Source organism: Balearica regulorum, chromosome 26 (genome assembly GCF_011004875.1).
Source record: "Balearica regulorum gibbericeps isolate bBalReg1 chromosome 26, bBalReg1.pri, whole genome shotgun sequence".
Taxonomy (NCBI): Eukaryota; Metazoa; Chordata; class Aves; order Gruiformes; family Gruidae; genus Balearica; species Balearica regulorum.
This window is the reverse complement of record NC_046209.1, coordinates 1,614,881-1,640,210: the sequence shown is the minus strand read 5'-3', so window position 1 is coordinate 1,640,210 and position 25,330 is coordinate 1,614,881. Positions and strand designations below refer to the sequence as shown.

At 53.6% G+C, this 25,330-nt stretch overlaps 3 protein-coding genes across 7 annotated transcripts in view; 2 read left to right on the top strand and 1 right to left on the bottom strand.

Moving 5' to 3' along the window:
- Positions 1-62: 62 nt before the first annotated feature.
- Positions 63-1,195, bottom strand: UBA52 (ubiquitin A-52 residue ribosomal protein fusion product 1). The gene is made up of 5 exons (XM_075776339.1): positions 1,086-1,195; positions 751-871; positions 566-652; positions 344-446; positions 63-240 (listed from the first exon to the last, which is right to left on the bottom strand). Exons 2-5 carry the CDS (start codon positions 851-853, stop codon positions 147-149), a joined length of 387 nt encoding a protein of 128 aa, XP_075632454.1. The 5' UTR covers positions 854-871; positions 1,086-1,195; the 3' UTR covers positions 63-146.
- Positions 1,196-2,481: 1,286 nt separating this feature from the next.
- On the top strand, positions 2,482-10,286 carry FKBP8 (FKBP prolyl isomerase 8). 4 transcript variants are annotated; one of them, XM_075776335.1, is made up of 9 exons: positions 2,482-3,240; positions 4,512-4,808; positions 4,982-5,151; positions 5,331-5,419; positions 5,714-5,931; positions 6,006-6,178; positions 6,309-6,386; positions 8,640-8,777; positions 9,361-10,286. In XM_075776335.1, the coding sequence occupies exons 1-9, from the start codon at positions 3,030-3,032 to the stop codon at positions 9,445-9,447; spliced, it is 1,461 nt and encodes a 486-aa protein (XP_075632450.1). In that variant the 5' UTR covers positions 2,482-3,029; the 3' UTR covers positions 9,448-10,286. The 4 variants fall into 4 exon arrangements, with proteins under 4 accessions (XP_075632450.1, XP_075632453.1, XP_075632451.1 ...); XM_075776338.1 differs by lacking the exon at positions 2,482-3,240 and adding an exon at positions 3,860-4,168; XM_075776336.1 differs by lacking the exon at positions 2,482-3,240 and adding an exon at positions 3,863-4,181.
- Positions 10,287-10,923: 637 nt separating this feature from the next.
- Positions 10,924-25,330, top strand: part of ELL (elongation factor for RNA polymerase II) — a 52,859-nt gene continuing 38,452 nt past the window's right edge. The window contains exon 1 of one of the 2 annotated variants that reach the window (XM_075736400.1): positions 10,924-11,127. In XM_075736400.1, the coding sequence (XP_075592515.1) occupies positions 10,993-11,127 (135 nt within the window). In that variant the 5' untranslated portion in view covers positions 10,924-10,992. Of the gene's footprint in view, positions 11,128-11,793; positions 11,836-25,330 lie in introns of those variants that run through there. The other variant, XM_075736401.1, reaches the window with a different exon arrangement.

The following is a 25,330-nucleotide window of genomic DNA, read 5'->3' as shown; positions in this document are numbered from 1 at the left end:
ACACCCATTTGAGGGGAAAAAAAAACCCCCAAAACCCCCAAACAAAACACGACAAAACGGGAGCGGTTTGAGCGCTCTGACGCTTTATTAGAAGGTTGCAGGCAGGGGTGCAGGCAGGGATGCAGGCAGGGCCGCCGCTGCCCGCTCTACTTGACCTTCTTCTTGGGGCGGAGGTTGTTGGTGTGCCCGCACTTCTTCTTGCGGCAGTTGACGGCGCGGGGGTGCAGGCGGGCATAGCACCTGGGGAAGGGGGGGGGTCACCAAAGCCCCCCATTTCCCTGGGGAAAAGGGGGTTCGGAGGGGGGTCCCCCCCCCGCGGGGAGGGGGGGGAGCAGGGACATACTTGCGGCAGATCATTTTGTCACAGTTGTATTTCTGGGCGAGCTGGCGGAGGGAGGGCTCGATGATGCCCCCGCGTAGGCGCAACACCAGGTGCAGGGTGGACTCTGAAAGCAGAGAGAGAGAGAAGTGTCACGGCGGGGCCGGGTGGTGCTGGGGAGCAGCCGGTACTCCTCAAAAGAAATAAAATAAATTACAAAAAGCCCAGCCCGGGATCCGGGGGTACCTTTCTGGATGTTGTAGTCTGCGAGGGTGCGGCCATCCTCCAGCTGTTTGCCCGCGAAGATCAACCGCTGCTGGTCAGGGGGGATCCCTGCGGGAGAGAAACCGGGACGGCGGAGGGCAGCGATGGCGGCAGGGGCCGCCGGGGGCAGGAGGGCAGGCGGGGGCTGCCCGCGGCTCCCCAGGTACCTTCTTTATCCTGGATCTTGGCCTTGACGTTCTCGATCGTGTCGTTGGGCTCCACCTCCAGGGTGATGGTTTTGCCCGTCAGCGTTTTCACGAAGATCTGCATCTTGGCACCGTTCAGCGTCTGCGGAGAGCGGCGGCCGCGTCACCCCCGGCCGGGCCCCGAGCAGAGATCCTCCCCCCCAGCCGCCCCCCCCCCCCCGGCCCCGCCACCGCCGCGCCCGCCCCCAGCCGGGCCGCCGTCCCCTGAGCCCCCCACTGCCGCTCCCGAGCCCCCCCGGGCCCGGCCCCGCCCCGGGCCCCCCCAGCGCCCGCCGGTGGAGCCACCCCGCGCGCACCCGCCGCCTCGCTGCTGAGAAAAGGGACGACCGGAACCGGAACCCGCCCGCGGCTACGTCACAACCTGAACGTCATCGCCCCGCCCCTTTCTCCACAGAAATGCAGTGCGCAGGCGCCAGCGCCCCCTCCCCGCCCGCCTCGGTACCACAGGCCGGGCCCAGAACCGCCCCCCCCAGCCCCACCGCACCGCCCGGGGCTCCGGCCTCACGCTCTCCCCTCAGCCCCTCGCAGGCAGCAGCCGGGAAGAGCCCAGGCCAATCCCCCGGACACCGTGAGGAGCTGGGGAGGGAAGAGGCCGATGCGAGGGGCTGAGGCACGACGCAGGGCAGGTGAGAACCAAAGGGAAACCCGGCTGGGGCTCTTCCCGCAGGCGGGGAGCGTGGCGGCTTGCGGGGGAGACAGCCAGCACGAGTCCATGAGCAGCACGAGTCCATGAGCAGCACAGATAGACGCGCAGCAAAGGCGGAGCGCTGGCGGGCACGCACGTGAGCCTCAGCGACAACGTTCCTTAACAAAAAACACGCGTGCCCCAAACCGGCTCTTCTGCACCAAAGTCTACATTGATGGTGGGGTTTTGCCGCTCTCCTGATCGTACAAATGAGAAAGGACAAGAGGCGTTTCAAACCCGGGTTTTACTTATTCACCCGAAAGCGAGTCACAGGGTTTACACTACGGTGGCAGTTTAGAGGCAGAAGGGCACGCTTCTCTCAGCCTTCGCTTCCCTCTTCCCAAAAAAAAAAGAAACACACAAATATAAATACAAGGTAGAAAGTTCTCCAGGGGCGGGTGGCGGCGCAGGACCTGCGCACCTAGTCCAGGTCATTGGCCGTGTCTTCATCTGTGAGACTCTGTCCGTTCACGGCTGGTAAATCGTACTGGCCCTGGGATAAATCCTCAAAATCCTGACTCATGGTGGGAGAGATGATGTCAGGGCTAGTGTCACAGGACTCCGTGCTCTGCTCAGAGGTAGCGATGGTGGTTGTCGTGCTTTTCGGGACGGGGTCAAAGTCATCGTCGTCTTCTAGGATGGGAGATTCGTGGATGTCTGGAAGGGAAGACACAAACATTAGTTGCGCTGGTGGTGTGACACCAGGTACAAGAGATGCCCCAGCAGAAGAATTTGCTAATTTCTAATTCTACGTTTTGTCTGCGTGTAGATGTCAATTAAAAAAAAAAAAAAATCAACACCACTTCAATTATAGGCCATTCGTAACTTCTTGCAACCGTGTTTAAGATAATCAAGGAGCTTTCCAGGCTTTTAGCACAGCAGCCACACGCTGGCGCACACCCGGACAACCCGTCAGCTTCTCCCAACTCTTGAGAGCCGCCTCGCGCATTCTTAGGACAAGGGACTCTTTGCACGGAAAGAAAAGCCGACAGAAAATCCACGCGTCGGAAGGAACCACTCACTGCTGAAAGCCTCCGGGTACTGCTTCGCCAGCTTCCCTTTCAGCGTCCTAGGGGAGGAGAGAGCGAGCTGAGACCACAGGGAAGCCGATGGATCCAGAGCTGAGCTGCCCAGCGTTTATGGATGACATAAAGGAATCCCTGGGGATTCCTCGGGCCGAGGAGCTCCCTCCCAGTCCCCCCCTCAGCATATTGAGACTTTTTCTGAGTCTCGCAGCTCGTAACCACCCCGAGCAGAGCCCGAGCCGTGTCCCTCCTGCTGCCCCAAGGGAGCACGGACCATCCTGGCCGGAGCAGAATCGAGGAATCCTGAAGCTCCGTGCTCCGCGGCTCCTCTCCTGTGTCGCTTGGCCATACATTTTCCCCTCTCCAACTACTTTTACCTCCGAGAGCACCCCACGCTCCTATGCGTGTCCCATTCTAACACCCCCACAGCCCCTCCAGACCTTGACCAGCCACCCTGCCATGTCCACGCTGTCTCCCTCCCCACTGGCAGCAACGTTCCCATCGCTGTTGCCCACCGGATCCTCCGGAAGATGCTGTCCAGATCCTTCTTCATTTCCACCAGCGTCTTGGTGTGGTGGAGGAAACGCTCGTTCATCTGCTGCATGCGGACGCTGGAGAGGTTGTTGAAGTTGAGGAGCATCTCATTGGTCTTCTCGAATCGATCCAGCCTGCGAGGGGGAAGCAGACAGAGCTCGGCAAAGATCCCGGAGGTTCCCGGTGCCGGTACCGGGGTCCCCACGGGTCGGTTTTCCCGGGACTCACATATTTTTCTGGGCCAGGATGATGGCGTTGACGTCCTCGGTGTTGACCATGCCCAGCACCCGCCCGCAGAACACTTGCGAGGCCGTGGGCTCCATCGTGGCCTGCGGGACCGCGGGGGGTGGGGTGGGGTGTCGGCTCAGCCGGGGTCGGGAGCCTCCCACGCCCCCAGGACCGGTAACGGAGACCCTCTCCCCCACGTCCCCGGTACCGGGCTCCCTCCGCCCTGCCATGCCGCCGGTACTGGAGATACCACCCCCTCCCCGCCGCCGTGCCCGGTCCCGGGGCGGCCCCGCACGCACCCGATTCCGGTAACGGGGTCCCCTGCCTCCCCCCCCCCCGCCTCCCAGCCCCGGTGGCATGTGCGTGTCGTCCCCCCGCCCCGGTACCGGGCTCCCTCGGGGGAACACGGACCTGGGCCCCTCCCAGTGACCCCGGGACCTCCCGCCGGCAGCGCCCGCGCACCTGGGGGAGCCCGTCCCGCCGCTTCACATGACGGGAGCGGGGGCGGCACCGGCGGCCGCACCTCGCTTCCGGGTGCGGGGTCACGTCGAGCGCGACCCCGTGGTGTCAGCGCGTTCTCGCGTCACGGCGCCGAGCCGGAAGTAGTGGTGGCTGGAGGAGGGAGAGGGTGGGGATCACTCCCGGGTATCACGGGGCCACCCCAGTGCCGAGACCCCCGCACCGCACCCCGGGCCCACACGGGCCCCCGCGCTATGGCCCAGCGGCAGCCGCCGCCCGGCCCGGTCTCTCCCCGCCCCGCGGAGCGGGTGTTGCGCGGCGGCCCCTTTAAGACACTGCTGAGCCCCGTCCGGCGCCTCGCTGACGAGCGTTCTCACCACCCAATGGCGTCAGCGCGGTGGGCGGTGTCGGTCCAATAGGAGCGGCGGGGCGGGGCCGGCGGCCGCAGGTTCGCGGGCCAGGTGGGAGCGGCGGGGGGCGCGCGGTGCCGGCGGCCGTTGCTAGGGGGAGTCCCGGCGCGTGACGGTGACGTGGGGCCCCGCGGGCGGGGGGCAGGCACGTGGCGGTGGGGGGCGCGCGCGGGGTCAGCCCATTCTGCTACCGGCACCGGGCCGGGGCCGCAGCTCCCCCCCCCCCCGCGCCGTGGGGCCCGTTCCCTCCCTGGAACTGTCTGGGGTCTCCCCTGCCCGAACCGCTTCCCCCCCGGAGGGCTCCGGCGCTGTCCGGGCTGGCGGTCACGCCCCCGCCCCGGTAGGCGTAGGCCCGACGTCCGTCCTCTTTCCCGGCTCCAGGTTGCTCCGCCGCGATGGCCTCCAGCGAGGAGGAACCGAGGAGGGGCTCCCCGTGTCCGGCAGACACCGGCACCGAGCCATCATCGACGGCCGACACCGCTCAGCTGGACACGGCGGAGGATTTTGAGGTCCTGGAGGAGGAAGATGAGGAGGAGGAGGAGGAGGAGGACCTGAGTGAGCTGCCCCCACTGGAGGACGTGGGCAGGCCGCCGGCCCTGCCGCGGGAGGATGCCCAGCCCTTGGAGCAGGGTGGGGGGGAAGCAGCTGATGACCCCCAGGAGTGGCTCGACGTTTTGGGTAAGAGCCTGGGCAGGAGGACACTTGGCTTGTGGGGCTACTTGGGCTTCCCTGCAGCTCTGCTGGTGCTCCCTGCGCCATGAAGGCCAGCCAGGAGTCAGCGAGGGGCATTGGGAGCGAGGCTTTTCCCTCCTGGCCATGGGCTGATGCTCCTCCGGCTTCTCCTTGCCTAGGGAGTGGCTTGCTCAAGAAGAAGACGCTGGTGCCAGGCCAGGGGGTGGACACCCGTCCCCGCAAGGGCCAGGACGTGACTGTCCGCCTGAAGGCCACACTGGAGGATGGCAGCGTGGTGGAGGAGAACCCTGCCCTCACCTTCACACTGGGGGACTGTGACGTCTTGCAGGTCAGGGCTGGGAGAAAGCTCGCCTGGCTTTATCACTGCCTTGCTTTTGCTCTGCGGGGCAGGACCTCGCCTTGGGGGCTACGGGTAGGGTTTGGGGTCAGCGCCATCCCTGTTTGTGGGTCAGAAGCAGTCCCTCTGCCCTTGCTTATGCTCCCTCTCCACAATGTTGTTCCCTGTAGGCTCTGGACTTGTGTGTGCAGCTCTTGGAAATGGGGGAGACAGCTTTGATCGTGTCAGATGCAAAGTACTGCTACGGCTCTCAGGGCAGGTGAGCAGAGAGGGAGCAGGATGGCTTGAAAGAGGGCTGTGAAAGCTGTCCCCTGCGCTCCCGCTGACAGCCTAGCCAACAAGCAACTGTGGGCAGGGAGGCCTGGCTCACTTGCCATGTGCAGTGGATGGCAGTGTGTACTGCCTGGGGAGAACGGTCTGCATTGCGCCCTGTCCCGGGTAGCTTCCGTTGCTCTGACTTCTGGGCCGCAGTGCTAAATCTATGTGGCCCAGTGGCTGATGGAACTGACAGAGGTGGCAATGGTGCCACAGCTTTGTGCCCCTCTTTGCACAGGAGCCCTGACATCCCACCCGACGCGGCTCTCACCCTGGAGGTGGAGCTGCTGGCAGCTCAGGATGCACCGGACCTGGAGCTGCTCAGTGGGAAGGAGAAGATAGAGCTGGCCAACCGCAAGCGGGAGCGTGGCAACTTCTTCTACCAGCAGGCAGATTATGTACTGGCCATCAACTCCTACGACATTGCCCTCAAGGTCATCGGCTCCAGCTCAAAAGGTACCTGCTCCTGCCCCGGGTGAGGGCTGCCTGGGCTCCCTTCCCCCTGTAACCCGGCTCTGGGGTCTTTGCAGTTGACTTCAGCCCGGACGAGGAGGCTGAGTTGCTGGACGTGAAGGTGAAATGTCTCAACAATCTGGCAGCTTCTCAGCTTAAATTGGACCATTACGAAGCAGCCCTGAAGTCCTGTAACCTTGTCCTGGAGCACCAGCCAGGGAACATCAAGGCTCTGTTCCGAAAGGGCAAGGTGAGGCCGGGCGCGTGGCAGGCGCCGCTGTCCCTTCTCTGCGTCATGGCCGGGCCTGGCCATGGCAGATGGAGGGCAGGGATGAGGGCAGACCTCAGCCGTCCTGCTCAATCCGTATCTTCCATTCCAGGTCCTGGCTCAGCAGGGTGAATACAGAGAGGCCATCCCCATCTTAAAAGCGGCGTTGAAGCTGGAGCCTTCAAACAAGGTAGGCTGCTGTAGCGTGCTGCTGGTGATCCTCCTGGGCTGGGCTATCCTTTTGGCCATGTCCCTGCAAACCTCGGTGTCCCCTGCAGAGGGCTGAAGCCCCCCATAGCTGTTCCTAGCTCCATCTGTGAAGGGAGGCTGGAAATAGCCCCCAGGACCTGGGCAGCCATGGGGTGATGTGCCCCATGGTGCAACACCTGAGCTTGTTTGGGCTGGTGGGTCCCTTATCTCCGTGTTGCGAGACTCCCTCTTTGCCCTTTGGTCCTTGCAGTGGCAGGGCTCCCTGCCAACCCATCCCTGCTTCAGCGATCCTGCGTGTACAGTCCCGGCTGCTCCGGCTTCCCCTCGTGGCCCCAGTGGTCATGGCTGTGAGAAGTGGAGCAGAGCCGAGTCCCTGCAGACTCGCTCAGCAGCCCGAAGTGTGATTCACTGGGTGGCAGGAGCGGCCCCAGAAAGCCCAGACCTCGGTCCAATGCTCGGGCCAGCGTGAGCTCTGGGTCAGGAATTTCCTGTTGGTTAATGATCAGCTGCAGGACCGGAGCCTCAGGAGAAATCAAAAGCCAGTGCCAGGAAATGGCCCTACAGGAGCGACTCTGGGCAAGCTGGGAGAGAGGCAGGGAGGCACTGCCTGTGTGGGGCCGAGGTGTGAGGGGCTTGGTGCTACAGGTGGGCTTTAGTCCTCGACTGGGTCTGTTTGTTTTATCCACCTCTTTTCTGGGAATTTCACCAGACCATCGTGATTTGCATTGTGATCCCATGCCTGAAGGTCACGGGTAGGATGGGGCACTGTAAGCAGGCACTTGGCGGTTCTGCAGCACCCGCGGAACTGGCGGTCTGAGAGCACCCATGGGGAAGGGCGAGGAGGATCTCAAACCCTTCACTTCCTGGCAAGGTTAGGGTGGGCAACGATGCAGGCAGCTCCGGGAGCAGCTCTGGAACATCACTGTTGGCGAGGCTGCTGCTCACCAGCCTGTTTGGATGAAGCTTTTAATTGGAGAGGGGGTAAAAAAATCAAAATGCCCGGCAGTGACGTTACCAGTGAAACCACAAGTACAGCAAATTACTGGCCTCTCTAGCTAGCTGCCGGGACTCCCGGCGAAGTGGCAGTGCCGATCCAGACAGCCGCGTTAAACACGCGTCGGTGAGTCACGGGCTATGGCTACTGGTGGTGAAAACATACTTGAGAAATGCTTGGCTCCACCTGCCTCGGATGAGGAAACCTGGTTCTCTGGGGCCGTTGGCACCTTTCAGCTGATACAGACCCTCAGCCGCTGGGCTCCCTTCTCCTGACCCCTTAGAAACGCACGTTCTGGGAGCAGTGGGGGATGGCAATGTTTGTCCTCCATTGACGTGCCAGCCGTGGTGAGCTCAGGGGTCCCCTCAGGTGCTCTGCTGCTTTGCATCCTTCAGACATCCAAAGTCTCACGTTCAAGGCAGCGGTGCCAAGGGTGGCGTGGTTTGGTGAAGCCCTGGCCAGTCTCTGGGCCAGCCAACATGGACTGGAGCCGGTGCGGGTCGCCGGTGGCGGTGCTGGTGTTTCGGGGAGGCATCGGAGCCGCCCGGACTGCGGTGTCCCCAGCAGAGGGCACAGCACGGCTGCGGTGCCGGATGGCTGCGCCACCGCGACATCCTTCCTGCCACCGCGGGCTCGAGTAACCTCAGCTTGCCGGCGCTTCTTGTTGCTTTTTGGGAGCCTGTGAGCTCCGCACAGGATGCAGAGCTTGCTTCTGCAGCTCTCCCTCCAGCCCCAGCCATTGCTGCCGCTCAGCGCAGCCAGGCAGGTACCGACACGCTCCTGAGTCTTGCTGCAATCCCGCTTTAGACCAGACTGAGTTTAAGCCTGCTTTCCCAGCCTTCTTCCAGACAGAAAAGTGGGAGAGCTTGGGCACATCTGTCCTCGAGGCAGACACTTTTCTATCTCGATTAAAGGATAAAATCCTTTTCCCAATGTCTGTCATCAGCCCTGGGCTCTGCTGCCCATTGCCAGATGGGGAATGGCTTGGGTGGCCAGAAAGGACAGAGGGGCACTGGGATGCGCGCAGCACCCAGCCTGGGTGTCTGATGCCAGCCTGGTGCAGCCCCTCAGGGTGGGGGAGCAAGGCAGGATCAGACCATCAGCCCTCCAGGCTGCTTATGAGCTGTTCCACAAAGCTCTTGCACAGCCCCAGGGTGATCAGACCTGCTGGTGGTGGCACTTTGGTCCCACAGGGACAGTGCAGAGCCGATAACCGCAGCGCTGCGCTCTCCTCCCCAGACCATCCACGCTGAGCTCTCCAAGCTGGTGAAGAAACATGCGGACCAGAAGAACGTGGAGACGGAGATGTACAGGAAGATGCTCGGGAATCCCAGTGCCATCGGTACCCCGGGAAAGTGCAAAGACAAGCTGCCCTGGGTAAGGGCTGGTGCTGATACACCAGGGGCGTGGCAGAGCGGGTGGGGGTCACCCCTGGTGGGGGGGGGCGCTGGGCTGGGTGCAGGGATCAGGTTGGTGTCCCCCGAGTCCCTGGGGGTCAACACAGTCCTGCTCCCAGGCAGGGGGATGCTGATGTGACCCACAGGGCAGGCTGCGTCGGGGCAGCAAGCCTGCTGGGAGCTGGGGGCCTGTGCTCTGGCAGCCTTGCCAGGAAAACGCCAATAGCTGCGGCTGTGCTCCTGGCTCCGTCTGACGGCTCCCGGCGATGCCAGCTGGAGGGTCTGGACTTTGCTCCCAGCTGCCGCACTCAGGAGCCCGCTGGCTGCGCTGTCAGCTGGGCTGCCGGCAGCACACGCTGTCCCTGCGGACGTGCCGGCCACGCGCTGGGCAGAGCCGACGCAGCACTTGCCTTTTTGGGCTGCATTATCTCAGATACGTGTTGGGAGCTCGGTGCTGCCCTGTGGCCCCGTGCTAGCACGGGCAGGGCTCCACGTCCCTGCTGCCAGCGGGACTCATGGCATGCCATGCGCATCCCGTCACCTTGCTGGTCTCTCCTCCTTAGTCCATCCCCTGGAAGTGGCTCTTCGGTGCAACAGCCATTGCGCTCGGCGGCGTGGCCTTGTCTGTGGTCATCGCGGCGAGGAACTAAGGATGGCGGCAGGGCGGCCCTGTGGCATAGGACCTGCGCCGGGACGTGCCTCTCCCCTGCCAAGGGGCTTCCCTGGCGCTTTGCTGACCCCTTCCCACGGACTCGCAGTTGCAGAAACGGATGCTTTCTCTGCCGGAGGTGCTAGATCGCCCTCCCGACGTCCCCCTGCATCCCTTCTGGTGCTGGTGGGGTGCAGCTGCGGGGACAGAGCTGTGGGCAGAGCAGAGACCCCCAAGCACCCTGCTGGCCGGTGAGGCCTCAGCCCCGAGCGCGTCGGGGGGAGCGGGAGCTCCTGCACACGGGTATGCCATGGCCGTCCCCAGCCCGGTGAGCCCCAGCGGGCGCCGTGGTCCTGCTGACGCAGTGAGATGGGCGGGGGGAGGCACGTGGAAGGTGCAGTGGGTATGAAAGGGCACGGTGGTTTCTGCAGCTGGCCCAGCTGCGGGAAGGGAAGTGCTGCAGATGTGCCCGGGGCTACGTGCAGTGCTATTCCTTGTGTCCTGGGGTGCTGCCAGCGGCTCAGCCCTCCTGCAGGCACCCGCTCCTTTCCTCAGCACTTCCCCAGAGTGTGCAATGTCTAAAGGAAGCCAAAGAAACCCGTGGCGGGAGGGATGTGGGAAGGGAGTGCCAGAGACCTCCTCTCCGGGCTGTCTCTTGCGGGTCCAAAGCTCTCGGGGGTCCCCCTTTGCCCTGCAGCTCTCTCCAGCCCGGGGCCATCCCCTGTGCCCCAGGGCCCACCGCTGCCCCTGTCTCAGCTCTGCTCACGGAGGGGGTGTTGTAGCACTGTCTTCCCACCCCAAACCGACTGTGAACTTCCCAAATAAAGGACAATTCCTTCACGCCCAGGCCTCTTCACTGCCAGCGTGGCGCGAGGGGGGATGCTCCTCTCGGCTGTCCCCCCCTTTTGCCACATGTGCGTGGCTGCAGTGGGGGCCAGGAGCAGCTGTTTAATTTGGGGGGCAGGGGGAGGGGAATTTTTCTGGACCTGGTGCGGTCCCGAGCCGCAGGAGGGGAGCAACGTCCGTGGCCGGGGGGGATGCTCCGTGCCCGGGGTTGCTTGGGTCGGGGAGGGGGGGCCTGGTGAGCACGGAGCGGTGCCCTGGGGTGCCCTACCGGGGAGGGGGGGAACCCGGGGCTTACGGGACCTGCCCTGGGGGGGAACCCGCGGCCTACAGGCGCTGCCCGGGGGGACGCCCGGGCCTCCCAGGCCATGCCCGGGGGGGGGTGTGCCCGGGGCCGGTGGATGCCCGCCCGCCCCCTCCCACCGGGCGTTCCAGCTGCACCAAACCACCCTCCCCGCCATGCCTCGCGGCCCTCGTTTGCATAGCCCCGCCTCCTCTTCCCATCTCCCAATCCGATTTAGCGGCCAGCGGGGACCGGCCAATGGGAGCGTGCGCTACCCACCTCCTCGCCCCAGCAACAGGCGCCCCGAGTGGGTGGGACTGGCGGAGCGGCTGTCCGTCGGGTCATGAATAATGCATAAGGGGGCGTGGCGGCGGCGGGAGGCCCCGGCGGCCCAGGCGCGGAGGGGGAGACGGTCCCAAGATGGCGGCGCTGCAGGCGGAGCGCGGGTATGGGCTGTCTTGCGGCCGTCTCGGCCGCGGCACCCGTGTCTCCGTCTTCCACGTCAAGCTCACGGAGAGCGCTCTGCGCGCCTTCGAGAGCTACCAGGCCTGTAAGGTAGGGGCGGCGGGCGTGGGGGCGGCGGGTACGGCCCCGTGGCGGGCGGCCGCCACGAGGCCCTGGCTGGAGCCCTGCGGGCGGCACCGGCGGGGTTGGCACCGGCGTTGTTGGGGGGGGCTTCCACCTGGGGGGGGTGGGGGCCCGGTCCTACTGCTGCCGCCGCCGCCGCCTGTGTGATGGGGGGAGGGGGGGCGGACCCGGCGGATGACTGGGGAAATGGGGGGGGGGGGATGTCGCTCGGTGTGAGGCCCTCCCCGGTGAGAGGCTGAGGAGATGCGAGGGGCTCCCGGCCCCCCCTCTGTGTGAGTGACCGGGGAAACTGCGGGGGTGGGGGGGCGATCCTACTGTGCCAAAAGGAGATCGGGAAGGGCTCACTGTGCCTCCCCGGTAACGCCCTGGGGGGTGCCCCGCTTCCCCCCCACGTTGGTGTTTGAGGGGCCCCTGTGGGCCCCCGCGGTGGGTGACCGGAGAGGGGTCATGATCCTCCGGTAAGTGCCTGAGGGGGACCGGGAGGTGTCGGTGTACTCCCCCGGTAACTGGGGTTGGGGGGCCCAGCGCGGCCCCTCCCTCGGTGAGTGACGGGGGGATCGGGGGCTGAGGCTCGGTGCCGCCCCCCGGGAGATGCCTGGCGGCGGGGGGGGGGGGGGGCGGGGCGGCTCTCGGTGTCCCTCCCGGTAGATGACTGGAAGCCGCCATCAGTTCCCGGTAAGTGGTGGTGGGGGGGGGGGGAAGTGAGCGAGAGACGTCGGTGCCCCCCCCACCCGGTGAGCGTGTGCGAGGGTGCGGCCCCCCCTTCCCCCGGTGCGTGACGTGGGTTTCCAGGGCCGGGGGGGCCGGTCTTACCCCGGGGACGTGGCTGGGGGTGGGGGGGGCAACCGCGGTGCTGGCATCCCGGATTTGGGGGGGTCCCTTCCTCACTGCCACCCTCCCGGGGTGCCTGGTTGTGTCCTGTCCCCCCGGTGTTCCGCTCCCCGGGGGGAAGCAGGTTGAGACTGGGGCTGAATTTTGAAATTTCCAGATTGTCTTTTCCGAGATATTTCCTTGAAACGCATCCACAGAGCTTATTAGTCATGTAAATAAAGAATAATGGCAATACTCAGCATCTCTCGTTAGGATGGCCTGGAGATGGATTAAAAGCTGTCCTTTTTATTGTAATTTTACTTTTCTTCTTTCTGCCTCTGATCCTGTGAAGAGCATTTCTGTCTCCTCACCTTGCCAGGGAGCTGGGGGAAGCTGGGAACCTAACCCGTTTGTCATTAGGAGCGTTCTGCCTGCCAGCTTCTGTAGGATAAACCATATGTTGTCACAACACTATTTTTAATTTAGGGTGTTGGTTACATCACATCGCTGAATTGGGCAATCTCTGTATGAGGACGAAGGTAATTACTGTACCAGGGTTTATCAACTTATATTTAAATGAGTGTTTATCAGCATTATGAGAAGTCACTAGCAATAAGTACCTTGGATAGACTGAGTTAGTAGCTTGCTCTCAAGAAAAAAAAAGAAAAAAAAAAAGAAAAAACCCAAAGAAATGCTTTCCTATATATTAGGAAAGTCTTTTCTTTTGGGGGAGGGAGAGTAGGAAGACTACAGGCAGCTGTGTTAAATATTTTGGGAAGCTATTCTGAGTCCGTGTCACACATTCATAGTGGTGTTTATTTTCTAAATGAAGTCTGGTCTCTAGATCGTTTGGTGGCCAACGGCCACTAATGAACTTTGCTTCCTTCACCACCACCCAAAAGAGAAATAGTCAAAGGCTACTGGTGATTAAATGGGCAGGAAGGGATAAGGGCAGAAGAGCTCACTTGTTTGTATAGTGAATAACGCAACAATTAGTGGGCTATTAAACACATATGCTCATTCTGCATTTGTTCTATAAACAGTTTCTCCAGCCTGTTGAATGCCTCTGCTTTGTCTGAAACGCTCAGCTATGGCGATGCCAAGAAGCGACTTTATAACACACCTTCGGAGCGTGTGTTTGTCCAGTCTAGGCTCTGATTTAATTTTGGTCTGCAGTAGGTAAATGGAAAAAATTTGCTAAGGCTTCTTCTGCTTGGTTTGGTTTTAAATGTGGTATAACTGATGGCAGCGTTGTGTAATATGTATAATGGCCTGGAATCCAATACTGTTGTTTGTGTTACCTGAAGTCCAACGTGTGTGTAGTCTGACCTGTTTTATGCACCAGGATAGCACGTCAGTGCGATTTCTGCGACAAGACTGTGTCTTTTTGCCAGAACAGGCAGGGTAATGTCTTCTGTTGCTTGCTTGAGTTTGTTCTTGGTCTAATAATAATGTATTGGGATTACATAATCCAAAAATGATCACCCAGCCGGGCAAGCTGCCATTTGTTTTTAGTGTCCCTTGTGCCAGAGCAGTTGTGTTCTTGGTGTGGAGCTGTACCATGTGTGGATTGGGCAGCAGGACTATGGAGAAATGATATTTGTCATCTTGAGTCTCTCCTGCTTGGGTGTCTGCTAAATTTTTTCCCTGTCCTGGTGAAGAAAATGGCCCCGGGTCCACACGTCGATGCCGAACTCCGTGTTTCAGGAAGCTGTTTCGTGTACAGAGAATGTGGAGCTGCTGCTGAAGAGGTCCAGATCATGGGGCTGCTGGCTCTGCATGGTCCTTAAAAGGATTTCTTTCTCCAGTAGCAGGGGGGTATGCTCACCTGAAAGAAATGATTCTTAAAAATAACACCAGCTTCATAGGGGATGTTTTAAGATGTTGCCTGTCTGCTCCTTGTGAAACTTGCTGCCCCTGAAACTGCTTCCACACGGTTGTGAAACCGTGAGCACTGACTGCTGAGCTCTGCAGCTGAAGGCTGAGTGGTGGAAAATGTGTCCCAAGTCAATTTATCCACTGATGAAATGGAGCCGGTCTGGTGTGTTAGCCTAAATCAACTCTTGGTTCGCCAAGGAGTGTAATTCTATATTAGCTTGCAGTTTTCTGCGTTCCCTTTGGATGTGTGTACAGGCTCTGTGTAGGCCCTCCCAACCACAAAAAAAAGCAGAGCATGACTTTTCCCCATCTCTTCTGGTCTACCTCCAGCTTTCTTGCTGCCCATCTCGAGGTACAAGGGAACTCCTCGTGCCCCTGCCATATTTTCCTCTTTCATTCTTTATCCTGGACCCTGTCTTTCACACTTGATGACGGGCTGTTGTATCTGTCCTTGTCTAACACACCTAGATACATCTCCGTTCATGGTATTCATCCTTTGCTTTTCACACCTGTTTTTTTTAAGCAACATCATGGGGGTTTCTGGATAAGTAGAAATCTCAAGGCACGATTTAAAATGCTACATGGCAGACCCAAATGTCACTTGGCAGCAGGTACATCTATGTCCCCATGCTATTGTGGTATTGGTGCCGACAGCATGTAAACAGTGTTAGGGCTGTTCCTGGAACCCTTCCCTGGGAATTTCCCGACTTTCACATATTTATTTAAAACCTCTCTTTGTGGCTCGAGGAAGGGGACTAGTGAGCTTGAATGATGGATTGCCTTTTGATAACAAACGACATGACTGCAGTTGCACACCTTTCTCTGTTATTTGTAGCTTTTGTGTTGACTGAACCATAGCTGATGGACACCAGGCTCAACTCGGCTGCCAACCCTAGTCCTGGCTTGTCTGGTAGTCTCATGACTTTAGGAGGACATAAAGAGGATCGTAGCATCCCTGCTTCGGTCAGCGCATGATAACAGAGGCTGAACGGTGTCTCCCACTCCCATTGTACCTCTCTGCCACTGCTACACGGAGTATTTTGAACTGAAGCCACAGTTGATTCACTGGTGAACTTTGGCAGATGCACAAATATTTATTGGGGGCTAAGCTGAGATAACCGAAGCACATTGCCCCTGTGCTCTACGAGCTGAACTGAGTTTTGGAGCCGTGGACTGACAGACGTGGCTTCCCAAGTCATCTTCCCCATGCCTTCTGTCAAGGTCGTTTTAAGAAGAGCGCAGAAGTTATTTCTGAAAGGTTAGGGTTAAACCGACCCCTTGCAGTCGCCGCTTATTGAAGGAATTTTTTCAGACTTTGCTTTTAGAGCAGGTTGTTATAGATGCCTTCATCTTGCTGTGTTTAAAGCACAAAACACAAAATGAAGGCTCCTGCTGTCATTACAGGGTCTTTAGGGTAATGCGTATTCATGCTGACTTGGGAATTGAAAGCTGCTTGCAGGTGTCAGGAGGAGAAGAACAATCCGGCTTTTGAATCAAAATTCATTGAATTATCTTAAAGCTTTTTGAATCATTCCTCCCTTCCTGTAACCTGTTTTTTCCTGTCCTATTAGTTCACTGATGCTGTAGTCCGTCAAAATTGAGGTTATTATGACATCGGGAACATGAGTCGGTGACATGACTAAATGAATCAGAGGAGGCTGGCTGGAAAAGGAAGCTCATTGTACACGTACATCTCCTCGCAATCAGCAAAAATGGGACAGGATATGCAGAACGTACTGAACTGCTAAACTCCTGCTAAATGTTGTTAATGCTGACCTGAATGTGGCACCTCCCATTCGAAGGAAGGGGACAAAGAGACATTTAACATTGTGCAGGAGGAATGTTTTGGCCTGTGGCAGTTTCCTTTCAATTATTTAGGGTAGCTTTTTCTCTCAACCATATACCATTTGGATCTGCTCAAATTATAGATTCATCTCTATAGTTTTCAAATTGCATGGGAAAGAATTGTCTGTAATTTACATCTAAAGTGACGTACAGTTGCTATGGGATTCGGTGGCAAATTATAAACCCATTATGTTTTTTTTTTTTATACTGGTGGTAGCAGACTAAAGAAGTAGGTCTAATTTGTGATGTGCCAAGGGAAAATAGAAAGTTTGTGACAGAATCCTTGTGACCAAAAGTGCTTTTTTTTTTTTTTAAACGTGATCTGCTTTTTTATCACCAAATCATACGACATCATTAATCAGAGAAATTGAATTTGGGCATTAATAACTCTTTGCTCTCTAGCAGTACTGGGGGAAGCAAGTTTGAAGATTAACCCCTTTGACTATTTTTATGAGGCTAGGTTATTTTATTTTTTTTTAAGATAGGTAAGTGGAGTGTTTTGGCTCCCGTATCAACGGCTCTAGTAGCTGGATCCTGGCGATTGTATTCATTACCCAGCAAGACGAAACCCTCGCTCCTTTTCAGCATCTTCTATAGTTGGTTTCTTCTTCAACTTGAACAGCAGCAAAGGAAGAAAGGAAAGCTATTCTAACTTTTTTTTTCTACTTCTGTCTGAAGCATATCTGATCAAACACGATGTGCAGACGTGCCGTCTATTTCCTGGTGACCTCTTACCTGGCCAGCGTGTGCTGCAGCAGCAGGTCCTGCCTCTGCGCTCGCCGTGAGCTAAGTCAGCTCCCAGAGCTTGGAGTCTACCAGTGATCTTCCAACATCAGGGTTGTTGGTGTTTTGTTGTTTTGTTTTTTTTTCTTGAACCCGTCTGAAGTGCTCTGTCCTGTTTAGTTAGTTTTTGTCATAGCGCTGCTTGGCAGAGGGATGGTGACTGTTGAAATAGTTCACTTGCATAGTGCCGACTCTGTTGGGATAGCAGAAGAGCCTTTATTACTGGTGAGGGAGGGGAAGTTTTGTTTGAAAAAGCATTTGAGGTCTCATTAGTAAATGAATGCGTTATCTCCTAAACAATTTGCACATTTCAAACAATTTAAACTGCCTGTAACTTGTAAGCCTAAACTTGTGAAGCAACTTCAAATCCCTGGTGTTTGTGCATGTTGAAAAATGGGAAGGGACAGACTGCATGCGTCACTCTTGTACTAATTTGTGCCAGCTAATCCATGGGAGAAGAATACATTTTGGCTGACTTAGTGGTTTTACTGCTAATGCACAGGAGAATGCATTTGAATGGATGGAGTGGCTGCATGGGTTTAGGTAGACTTTGAAGAGATGCTATATGTCTACAATACCATACCAAATACCCTAATTTGTGAACAAGGTCGTGTAATATACTGGTTTTATTTGGGTTTTGGGGAATGAGAAGTTGAGGGGGGGGAAACATGGTCAGCAGCTCAGTGTTGTAATACTGGGAAGGTTGAGATCAAGTTACCTCTGAATAATTAAGGTTAATGCTGCTTCTGGAGGAACCATTATCTGCAGTGAACTTAATGCTAATGGGGAAAAAAAAAGCCTGATAACCTGAACTATGCTGATATTTTGTACAGGGTGGATCCAGAGGAGACATCACAAAAACTGGGCTTCCACATTCAACATGCCTTAGCTTGACCTAGATGCATTATCCAGGAAAGGAGCTTGGATTTGCTGATAAGAAGGGTTTTCTATAGTAGCTCATGTGTTGCTTAGAAACATCCCATGTACATAAGGCAACTTTTGCACACCATGGTAACCTAGTATTGCCTTTTGACTGTTTTTTGGGGGGGGATTCCCCCCCCCCCCCCCCCCCCCCCAAGAATTTATATAATAAGGAGCACGATAAACCCCTCAGCAGTTGGTTCGCAGAGTGGTGGTGTGTATCACTGCTGCACTGGGAAAGCAGACTTTCAAAATCCAATCCTTTTTTCATTGCTCTGGCGAAAAGGCAGTCTAGAAAAAACACCACTTCATGCATTTGTTCTCTCCTTTCTTTACATTGGACTAGTGCCTTTTTTAATTTAAAGAAACCAGCATTTGCTTAGCTCAAAAAGAGGTCACCGCTTGTGAGCATGACTTAGCTGCCCACCTCCACCCACCTTGAGTCTTCCCTGATCTGGTACTGTCTGATTGCAGTTAACCCTCTGCTCTCCCCCTGTGCAGCAGAACTTTTCTTGGCTTTTGTTATTTATGAGAGAATACTTTTGCCCAAGGTGTTCATGGAAAACCAAGGTATTTTACTTTTCTTTAGAGTCTCTTCAGGGCAGCTGCCACCACCAGTTACTCTTTCTTCTGCAACCATCCAGGGAGGCTCTGGGCACAGTCCTGGGGCATATTGCTCTGCTGGAAAGCAGATCATTGTGGGGAGAAGGCTGGAGCCAGTGTCTTGAAGGGCAGTCTGTGCATAGCACTGCGAGCACAGGCTTGAGTTGTGCTGCTGGCTTCGGCCCACGATCCAAATCATGCCATTGGGTTTAATGGTAGACACCAGCTTTAGGTCTGTGTCCACAGGTGATGGGAGTTAACATGTACTGTGAAACTTCCTAAAAACAGCTAGTTGCCTAAACCTTTGTAGTATTTAGATTTCATCGGTACAAACATCCTCTTGAGTACTTGGCTCAAATGTTTTGAGATCCACGTAGTTTAGCTGATAAGCCGTTCTTTGATAAGAGCAGCCACCTGATGACCATTGCATTTTCATTCATACAGGATCAGTGCTGCAAGGACTGTTTAAGCTAATTGTCATTATCTAGCAAGAGCACATGTGTTACTTAAAAGCCTAGCAAAAAGCCCAGCAGGACAGAAGAAACGCTACCTCAATCCCTATCACTGTGCCCAAAGGATCCATATTTTCTACAACCAAGGTGGAAGACGCTAATTTAATCTTTCTTCTATATTCTTACCCACTGAGGGCCTGTTCTATCATGGGCTGCAATCAATACATTATGTGCCAGTTGTGGTTATTTGAATCATATTTCCACATTTCAGTGTCTAGACTTTGTGTGAGTTTTGTTGTACCTTTCCAGCTCCGGCGCTGATTTCAGTTGTTTTTGGCTCCCGGTTTCTATGAGAAAATCAAATGGGCTGTGTGTTTCTGTCTTTCCCAGTCCCCAAATAAGAAGGGAACAAGAGAATTGGCAGAACTTAGTTTCTTCAGCTCCTTTGCCACCATTTTTCGCTCTTTTGAGAGAATCTGTGTGTGGATGAACCAGGTTTTGCCATTTGGTGCCTAGCAGACAAAAGCGAGGACAGACCACTGATGGCTGGAGATAAATCTCTCCCTGGTTCTGGCACTGAGAAAAATCTGCTGTGAAAAAAGGTATGATCTTGGTATAGGCAATCAAGTTGAGAAAAAGTGAATATGCACACATTTTTAGAAATAAAAAAACCTTGATAATGCACAAACTGAGAGCATTGGTTGAGAGTGAAGCAGCCTTTTAACTGACTGCTGCTACTGTGCTTTGTTTTTAGCCAGCAGCTTTCTTGCGCTTGCAGATATTCAGGATTCTGGACGCGACTGTGTTTGCATTCAGGGAGCAGGAGGGTTGCTCTGTGTTCAGTAAGTCTGTGAGTTTCTCTGTGATGCTCAGAGAAGTTGATAATGGCACAGAGCTTGGTTATATTAACCTTACTGCGATCAGAAGGTAGGACAGGCTTCAGTAATGTTAACAGTAACTGACTTGTGTAGAAAATGGTGTGTAAACCTGAGCTGAGACTATTCATTTGATTCTGAAAACAAAACTCCTGATACATAGTTCAGTGTAGTATGGATAAATTGGTGAAAAGAAATAATGTTCCCAATTCATAATTAACTTGTAAAGCTTGCTGCCTTGAAATTTAAAAGGCTTGAGTGCATCTGAATAGCAAGAAAAATTGGTTGTATGGTATGCAAAAAGAGTAACAGCTGTGGTTACGACTTCTCCATGCATCTCTGCCTGCGTATCAGCTCTTTGGCTCCCATTTCTCCCCTGTGTTTGAGGTGATCCAGCTTGTTGCCAAAGCTGTGGCTTTACCTCTTCCAGGGAGCTGAGTTCCATGCAAACATCAGTGTAAATTCTTCCATTCCTTTCAGATCCAGGATTCAGTGGATGCTTTTTCAGAGCCCGGGATGGGCGGAGTAGCGAGGAAGAAAATTTTTCCACCCTGCCTGAGCTTGGGCAAGCGGAAATTGTGCCTTGGAAGCCGTATAAGGCAAGTCAGTCAGCTCTTGCTGGGCTCACCTTTCCACCGAGAGGCTGGAGAAGGGAGCAGCCCTTGCTCACAGGGAGAGCGTAAGGTCTGCTGGTCCTTTGAAGTTGTTCCCTGTGCGTCTGACACTTGCCGGAGGTGTGGTGTGGCAGGCCTGATTAAGTTGCGGCAACTCATTAACTCCCTGACTTGTGGGACTTTAGCACGCTGTCCCAAAACGAAGGCGTAAACTTGTGATTCAGAATGAAACTGCTATAAAATGACTGGAGCTGGGAAGAAGTTGACGCATGTCGGAGTGGAGCAGCCTTCTGTCACAGGGTTTCTTCACTTCCTTCAGCGGCATCTGATGCGAGTGCTGCTGACGACAGACTGGGCTGAGCAGGACTTTGCTCTGAAACGATAGTTCCTATGTCATTAAAACAGATTTTTGAAAATACTGATGGCACCTGTTCACGCTTCCAGGGGTGTTCAGCCATCAGAGCCGGTGAAGCCTGAATCGTGACCTCTGCTGCTGCTTCTCGCAGAATTAAGAACAACTTCTGCTCCCATAAATAATCTCTTAAGAAGTGTGTAGGAGCTCTGCTGGCCAGTTTCTTTTGAAAAGTGCTTTCAGTGACACCTGCGACAGCGACCTTGCTCGCTGTTTCCCCTCTGTGTGCTCACCAGGGCAGCCGTGTGTTGATGGGAGCGTGGTGGTCCTGTCCACAACCTCTGCTTCCTTCTCTCCCAAAGATACTCGATAATAAAAAGAACCTTTAGTTATCTCTGTACTTAAGTGCTCTTCGTGGTCGGGTAGGGAAGTTGCTGGTACTTATGTCTGCTTCTCCTGCTGTAAGACCTGAAATGCCTCCTGCTTTAGTGGGGTCCACATTGCTGTTGAAGAGGTGAGGATGGTTCCCATGTGGCTTCTGAAAGCTCCTGGGTTCTGTGCACCTCAGAGATGGTCTGGCACATGTAATGGATGGCTACCAATCCTCGTCTTTATTCCAGAAAAAAAAGTGTGGTTTTTTTAAAGAGGAACAATGGAGCCGAGCAAGTGTATTGTAATAAACCAGTTCTCCCAGCCTGGAGTCTAGGAGCAGACCCGTGCTGACAGAGAGTCCTGAGACACAGCTTTGCTAAGGAAGCGGCTTTTTGTTTAATCTTTAGAAATGTGGAAATGGGAAGGGGGAGGTAGTAATGGATAAAGGAAGGATAACGTAAAACATACTTAACCTTTATGAACGTAGATGGGATATCTTAGATGTGTTTGAAATATGCGCTTTTGTTGATGTGGAACATAGTGGTGATTAAAACCAATTGCAAACATTTTTCTAGAGGCGTGATTCTGAAATCATTTATGAATTAAGGACTTTGTTCTTAATGCATTAAAATGGTACAGTAGTGATCGCTGCATTAAAATCTAGAACACTTTCTTTTTGGGTTTCTTAATATGAACAAAAAACCCCCCGATTTATTACCTGGAAGGTTTGCTATTGTAGTGTCAGGTATGTTTCCATGACCTTCCCACTGAATCTCTGCAGTCATTTGCACTGGAGATGTATCTAATGTAGGTGCCACCTGTATCTCGCTGCGAGTTTTAGCACTCTCATACAATTAAGGCCATTTAACTCAATATAAAGGCCTTTTACTTGTCATTAAGGCTAAATTTTGCGGACGCTGACAGCAGGAAGAAACACACTTTTATTCTAACCTCAGATGGGCTCAGTTAAGAAAGCAAAACGCTTCAGCTAACTAGAACTTGCACGGATTGTTATATTTAGACCAAAATTCTGGTCAGACAATTAAGTGCCGGCTCAGTGGCCATACCACTTCTTTTGCATGTATGAATTAGCTTAACTGCCTCGACTCACTCTGTCAGGCAAGAGAGGTTCTCTAGCTTAATGTATGAAATCTCTCGGGGCTTTTGGGCTTGGACCCAGGGAGTCTTTTTGCAGGTCTGTGGTCAATCTCTATTGAGTCAGCAGAGGTGGTATGTTTTTACTGTTCTTATCTGAAAATTTTTCATGTTCATTTTTGGAATTTGTTGTAATCTGAACTTTCACAGGTGTCCTTGAGGGGAGCAAAGAAACATATGATTTTTTTTTTAGGTAGATTTTTGCCAGTTCAGAAGAGTACGTTCTTTCTTTTACTGTTTGTCGCTTTATTTTTGGAGCAGGTTTGTTACCAACCAGCCTGGCAGAGCAAATAAAGACATAGCAGAAACAGTGCGGGTTCTGTGCTTCTTGTTGAAGGAAAGGGAGTACCTCGTTTAACTCGGTACTGGCTTCTTCAGGCAGCTGCCTTCACTTTTCTATTGGAGAAAGCAAGCACTCCTCGAAGATAGTGTTTGAGGTGGCTGTTGGCAGTGGTGTGTTAGTAGAGGGTATGTAACACGCTGAGGTTATAACATGATAGAAAAATCTAGTGGGGTTGTCTTGCTCAGTACTTTCAGCTGGACTTTTTGTGGGCAGCTTCCTTCAGTGATGGAAAAAAACCGTCATTTGCAATGACTTTATTGCTCACTCCCCCGTGAAGATGGTGAGATGGTAGGAAATTGCAGTGACATCCCTGTTGAACACTGAGTTTCTGAGTTGTGTTTCTAGAGTCCTGGTCAGCATTGGAGCACCTATGTTTGCCTGAAAGCCGAAAGAAGCCGTGTCTGAGCATCTTGCTTTAGCTTTTAAGGTTGATCTGGCTCATGGGGTGTTGGTGGTCAGATTTCTCTGAGATTCCTTTAGGATTCTGGCTCTGTTGACTTTGGTTTATCATAGCCTCTTCCAGCAGGGCTGGCTCTGACTCCGTGAGGGATGTCTGAACATCGTCTTAACTAGAACTTTGGCAGACTAGTAATTACGCTTCCTTTAAAAGTGTCAATAGGATATAGTTGGACACAAGGAGAAAACTGGTCCAGGCTTGTTTTCCTAGGCTCAGCAGTATGTATGTTAGGTGAGATTTGTTCTGGGATGGTTGAACGAGTTTGTCAATCTGATCTCTAAACTGCCTTTCTATATTTTTCTCTTGCAAGAAAAGTAGTAAAGCTGTGTGGAAGATAAGGATCATACTGATGTTTCAGCAGCGTGTTTAAGCCATCTTATGAGCACATAGGCAAGTGAATCAGCCCTGGTATCTTAATATGTCCTGAAATAAGTTAGACTTTCATAAGCAGATTTGGTGGGTTAGAACTGCTGTATTTTCATTAAAAGATTGGAGTGGAGAGAACACACTTTAAAATTCAGCCTTAGGGTTGTGTTGTTCATTAACTGATAGTCACTCCTGTTTACCTTGTGTGATAAGTACAAAGTTAAGAATGGCTAACAGTGCTGATGCCGTCACAGCTGCCCTTCAAAGAGAATTACTCTCTTTTTTTTTATGGCTTGGTTTACTGACAGGTGGGTATTTTTGAACTAAAATAAATGCAAACAGCCAGAATGTACCTCTCCTAATCATGGAAACCGACTTTCCCCCCCACACTCCCCGTTGTTCTTAGCAGCTTGGTAACGGTGTTCTTGGTACAAAGGTCGTTTAAAAATCTGACATGTCAGGCCAGTAACCTACTGCCTCTTAATGAGGCTTAAAACCAGCGTGTAGCTGCCTGGTGGAAATACATTCCACTCTGAAGCAGCAGAATAGAGGAGCAGCTTGTTGGGATGGGATCCCTCTTCTTTCCTGCACCAAGCCCTGTATCTCTAGGTAGCCCTCCATACTCAGGTACTTGCAGTTCACTTGCGTAATGGGGGTTTTGATTTTTTCTCTTTTTATGCAAATGAGTACAGGTGTTGGACAGCACATCCGTGTTCTCAAAAAAAAAAAGCAACTAAAATATCTTCAAAAATACACATGTGCTATTTTAAATTGGTTTCTTCCTGTGTTTCGGAACTTGAGATTATCTCCTCCTAGCCTTGGCTTCTCGCAGCCCCGTAGCCACCATTCAGCAAGAAGGCGAGGAGGTCCTGCAACGCCTCTGTTACTTCATCGCCATCTTGCTTAAGCCCTCCTGTCCCTCCTCCCCAGGATGTCACTTGACATTGAACCTTAAATTCCTTGTTCTCTGTGAAGCTTTGTCAGTACTTTGAATGTCTGAGGGCTTTTGTTCTAATCCTGTTCCCCAGCGCTTCAAGCTCCAGTACTGGAATTTCAGCACCTTCAGCCTCGCCTCAGTCTTTTCGGCTCTTTGACTGTTGTCCAGTTAAAACTAGGTCAGAAACCACTGTCAGCTTCTGATATTTCACTATTCCTGTTTTATAAGTTGTAACCCAGTGTTACCATGTTTAATCGCTTGCTTTAATTTTAGCATATTAAATGTCTCATCTTGCTCTGCACGAGCAGCCTAATGTAGGAGAGCTGGTAAAGCTGCTCAGAATAACATCTTGGCTGTAAAAACAACGTTACCTCAATTGGGTCTGAAAAGGTGAATTATCTGTTTGTTACATATAATGCCTGAGATGCCAAACTGACAGATTTTTTCCACCAGTGCTCTCTGTACATTTGCTGGCAGTTTGTATACAGCCAGTTTTCTAGCTGTAATTAATCAGCTTCTCTTTCTGTCTGAGTGGCTTTTTAACCTGATGGGTGAAAGAAAAATAGCTTTTAAAAAAAAAAAAAATCAAGTAACTGAAAACCCACAGGTTGGCGAGGAACACAGTGAAGCGGGTATGTTGGAAGTAATTTAAAATATTTATTTTTAACTGGGAGTTCTAGCTGACTGTACCCATTCAGCGTTTTTATAGGACTATTATTAGAATGATGCTTGAAGTCTGAGCCAGAGTGCCTCAGTACTCAGTGAAATCCACCTGGTGTAATTTAAGAGTATCCTTACTCCTTTCTTTTAGACAGACTTTGAGCTAGCTAGCAATATCAGAATGCTTAGGCATTCTTGCGTAAATTGTATTTAAATGAATTCTTACTTTTCAGTATAGCTTAAAGGTTGTGGGCTTTAAATTCTGCCTGAGCTGTCGCCTCTAAAAAGTTTTCCAGAATGGCAATTTGTTTTATTAAGCTGTTCTTAATACACTCAGTTTTATTGTTTTACGTATCTCCTGCTGTTCTGTGAACCTTGTCTAGGGTCTGAGGATCCCTGGGTTGGAAACCCTTGGTGTGGGGGTACCAATGCAACCCAACTCTTGCTGACGGACCTGAATGGTCTCCGTTAAATAAGATGTGAAGTGGCGGTGTCTCCATATACCACCTGGGAAATATTACCTGCGTTTCACAGATGGAGGAGTTTCAACCCAGAGGTGAAATGCTTTATGTAAGGTCAGAGAAGGAAAGCTTCTGACAGAGGGCAAATGGAACAAGTCTTGACTCTAAATCTGGTTCCATGGTCACTTTACATTGCTTCCACAGCATGGCCTTAGCCTCGGATGGAAAAGCCTGTGTATTTTAAGCAGTTATGGAAACTTTATTTATGACGGGAATGAGGGGGAGT

Bases quoted from the DNA above. Each gene is read 5' to 3' on its own strand.
- FKBP8 (XM_075776335.1), top strand. From the start codon at position 3,030: ATGCTGTCCAGATCCTTCTTCATTTCCACCAGCGTCTTGGTGTGGTGG. The intron at 5,932-6,005 runs GTACCTGCTCCT...GGGTCTTTGCAG, and splicing joins CATCGGCTCCAGCTCAAAAG to TTGACTTCAGCCCGGACGAG. The intron at 6,387-8,639 runs GTAGGCTGCTGT...TCTCCTCCCCAG, and splicing joins AGCTGGAGCCTTCAAACAAG to ACCATCCACGCTGAGCTCTC.
- UBA52 (XM_075776339.1), bottom strand. From the start codon at position 853: ATGCAGATCTTCGTGAAAACGCTGACGGGCAAAACCATCACCCTGGAG. The intron at 447-565 runs GTACCCCCGGAT...CTCTGCTTTCAG, and splicing joins AGACTACAACATCCAGAAAG to AGTCCACCCTGCACCTGGTG. The intron at 241-343 runs GTATGTCCCTGC...CCCCTTCCCCAG, and splicing joins GACAAAATGATCTGCCGCAA to GTGCTATGCCCGCCTGCACC.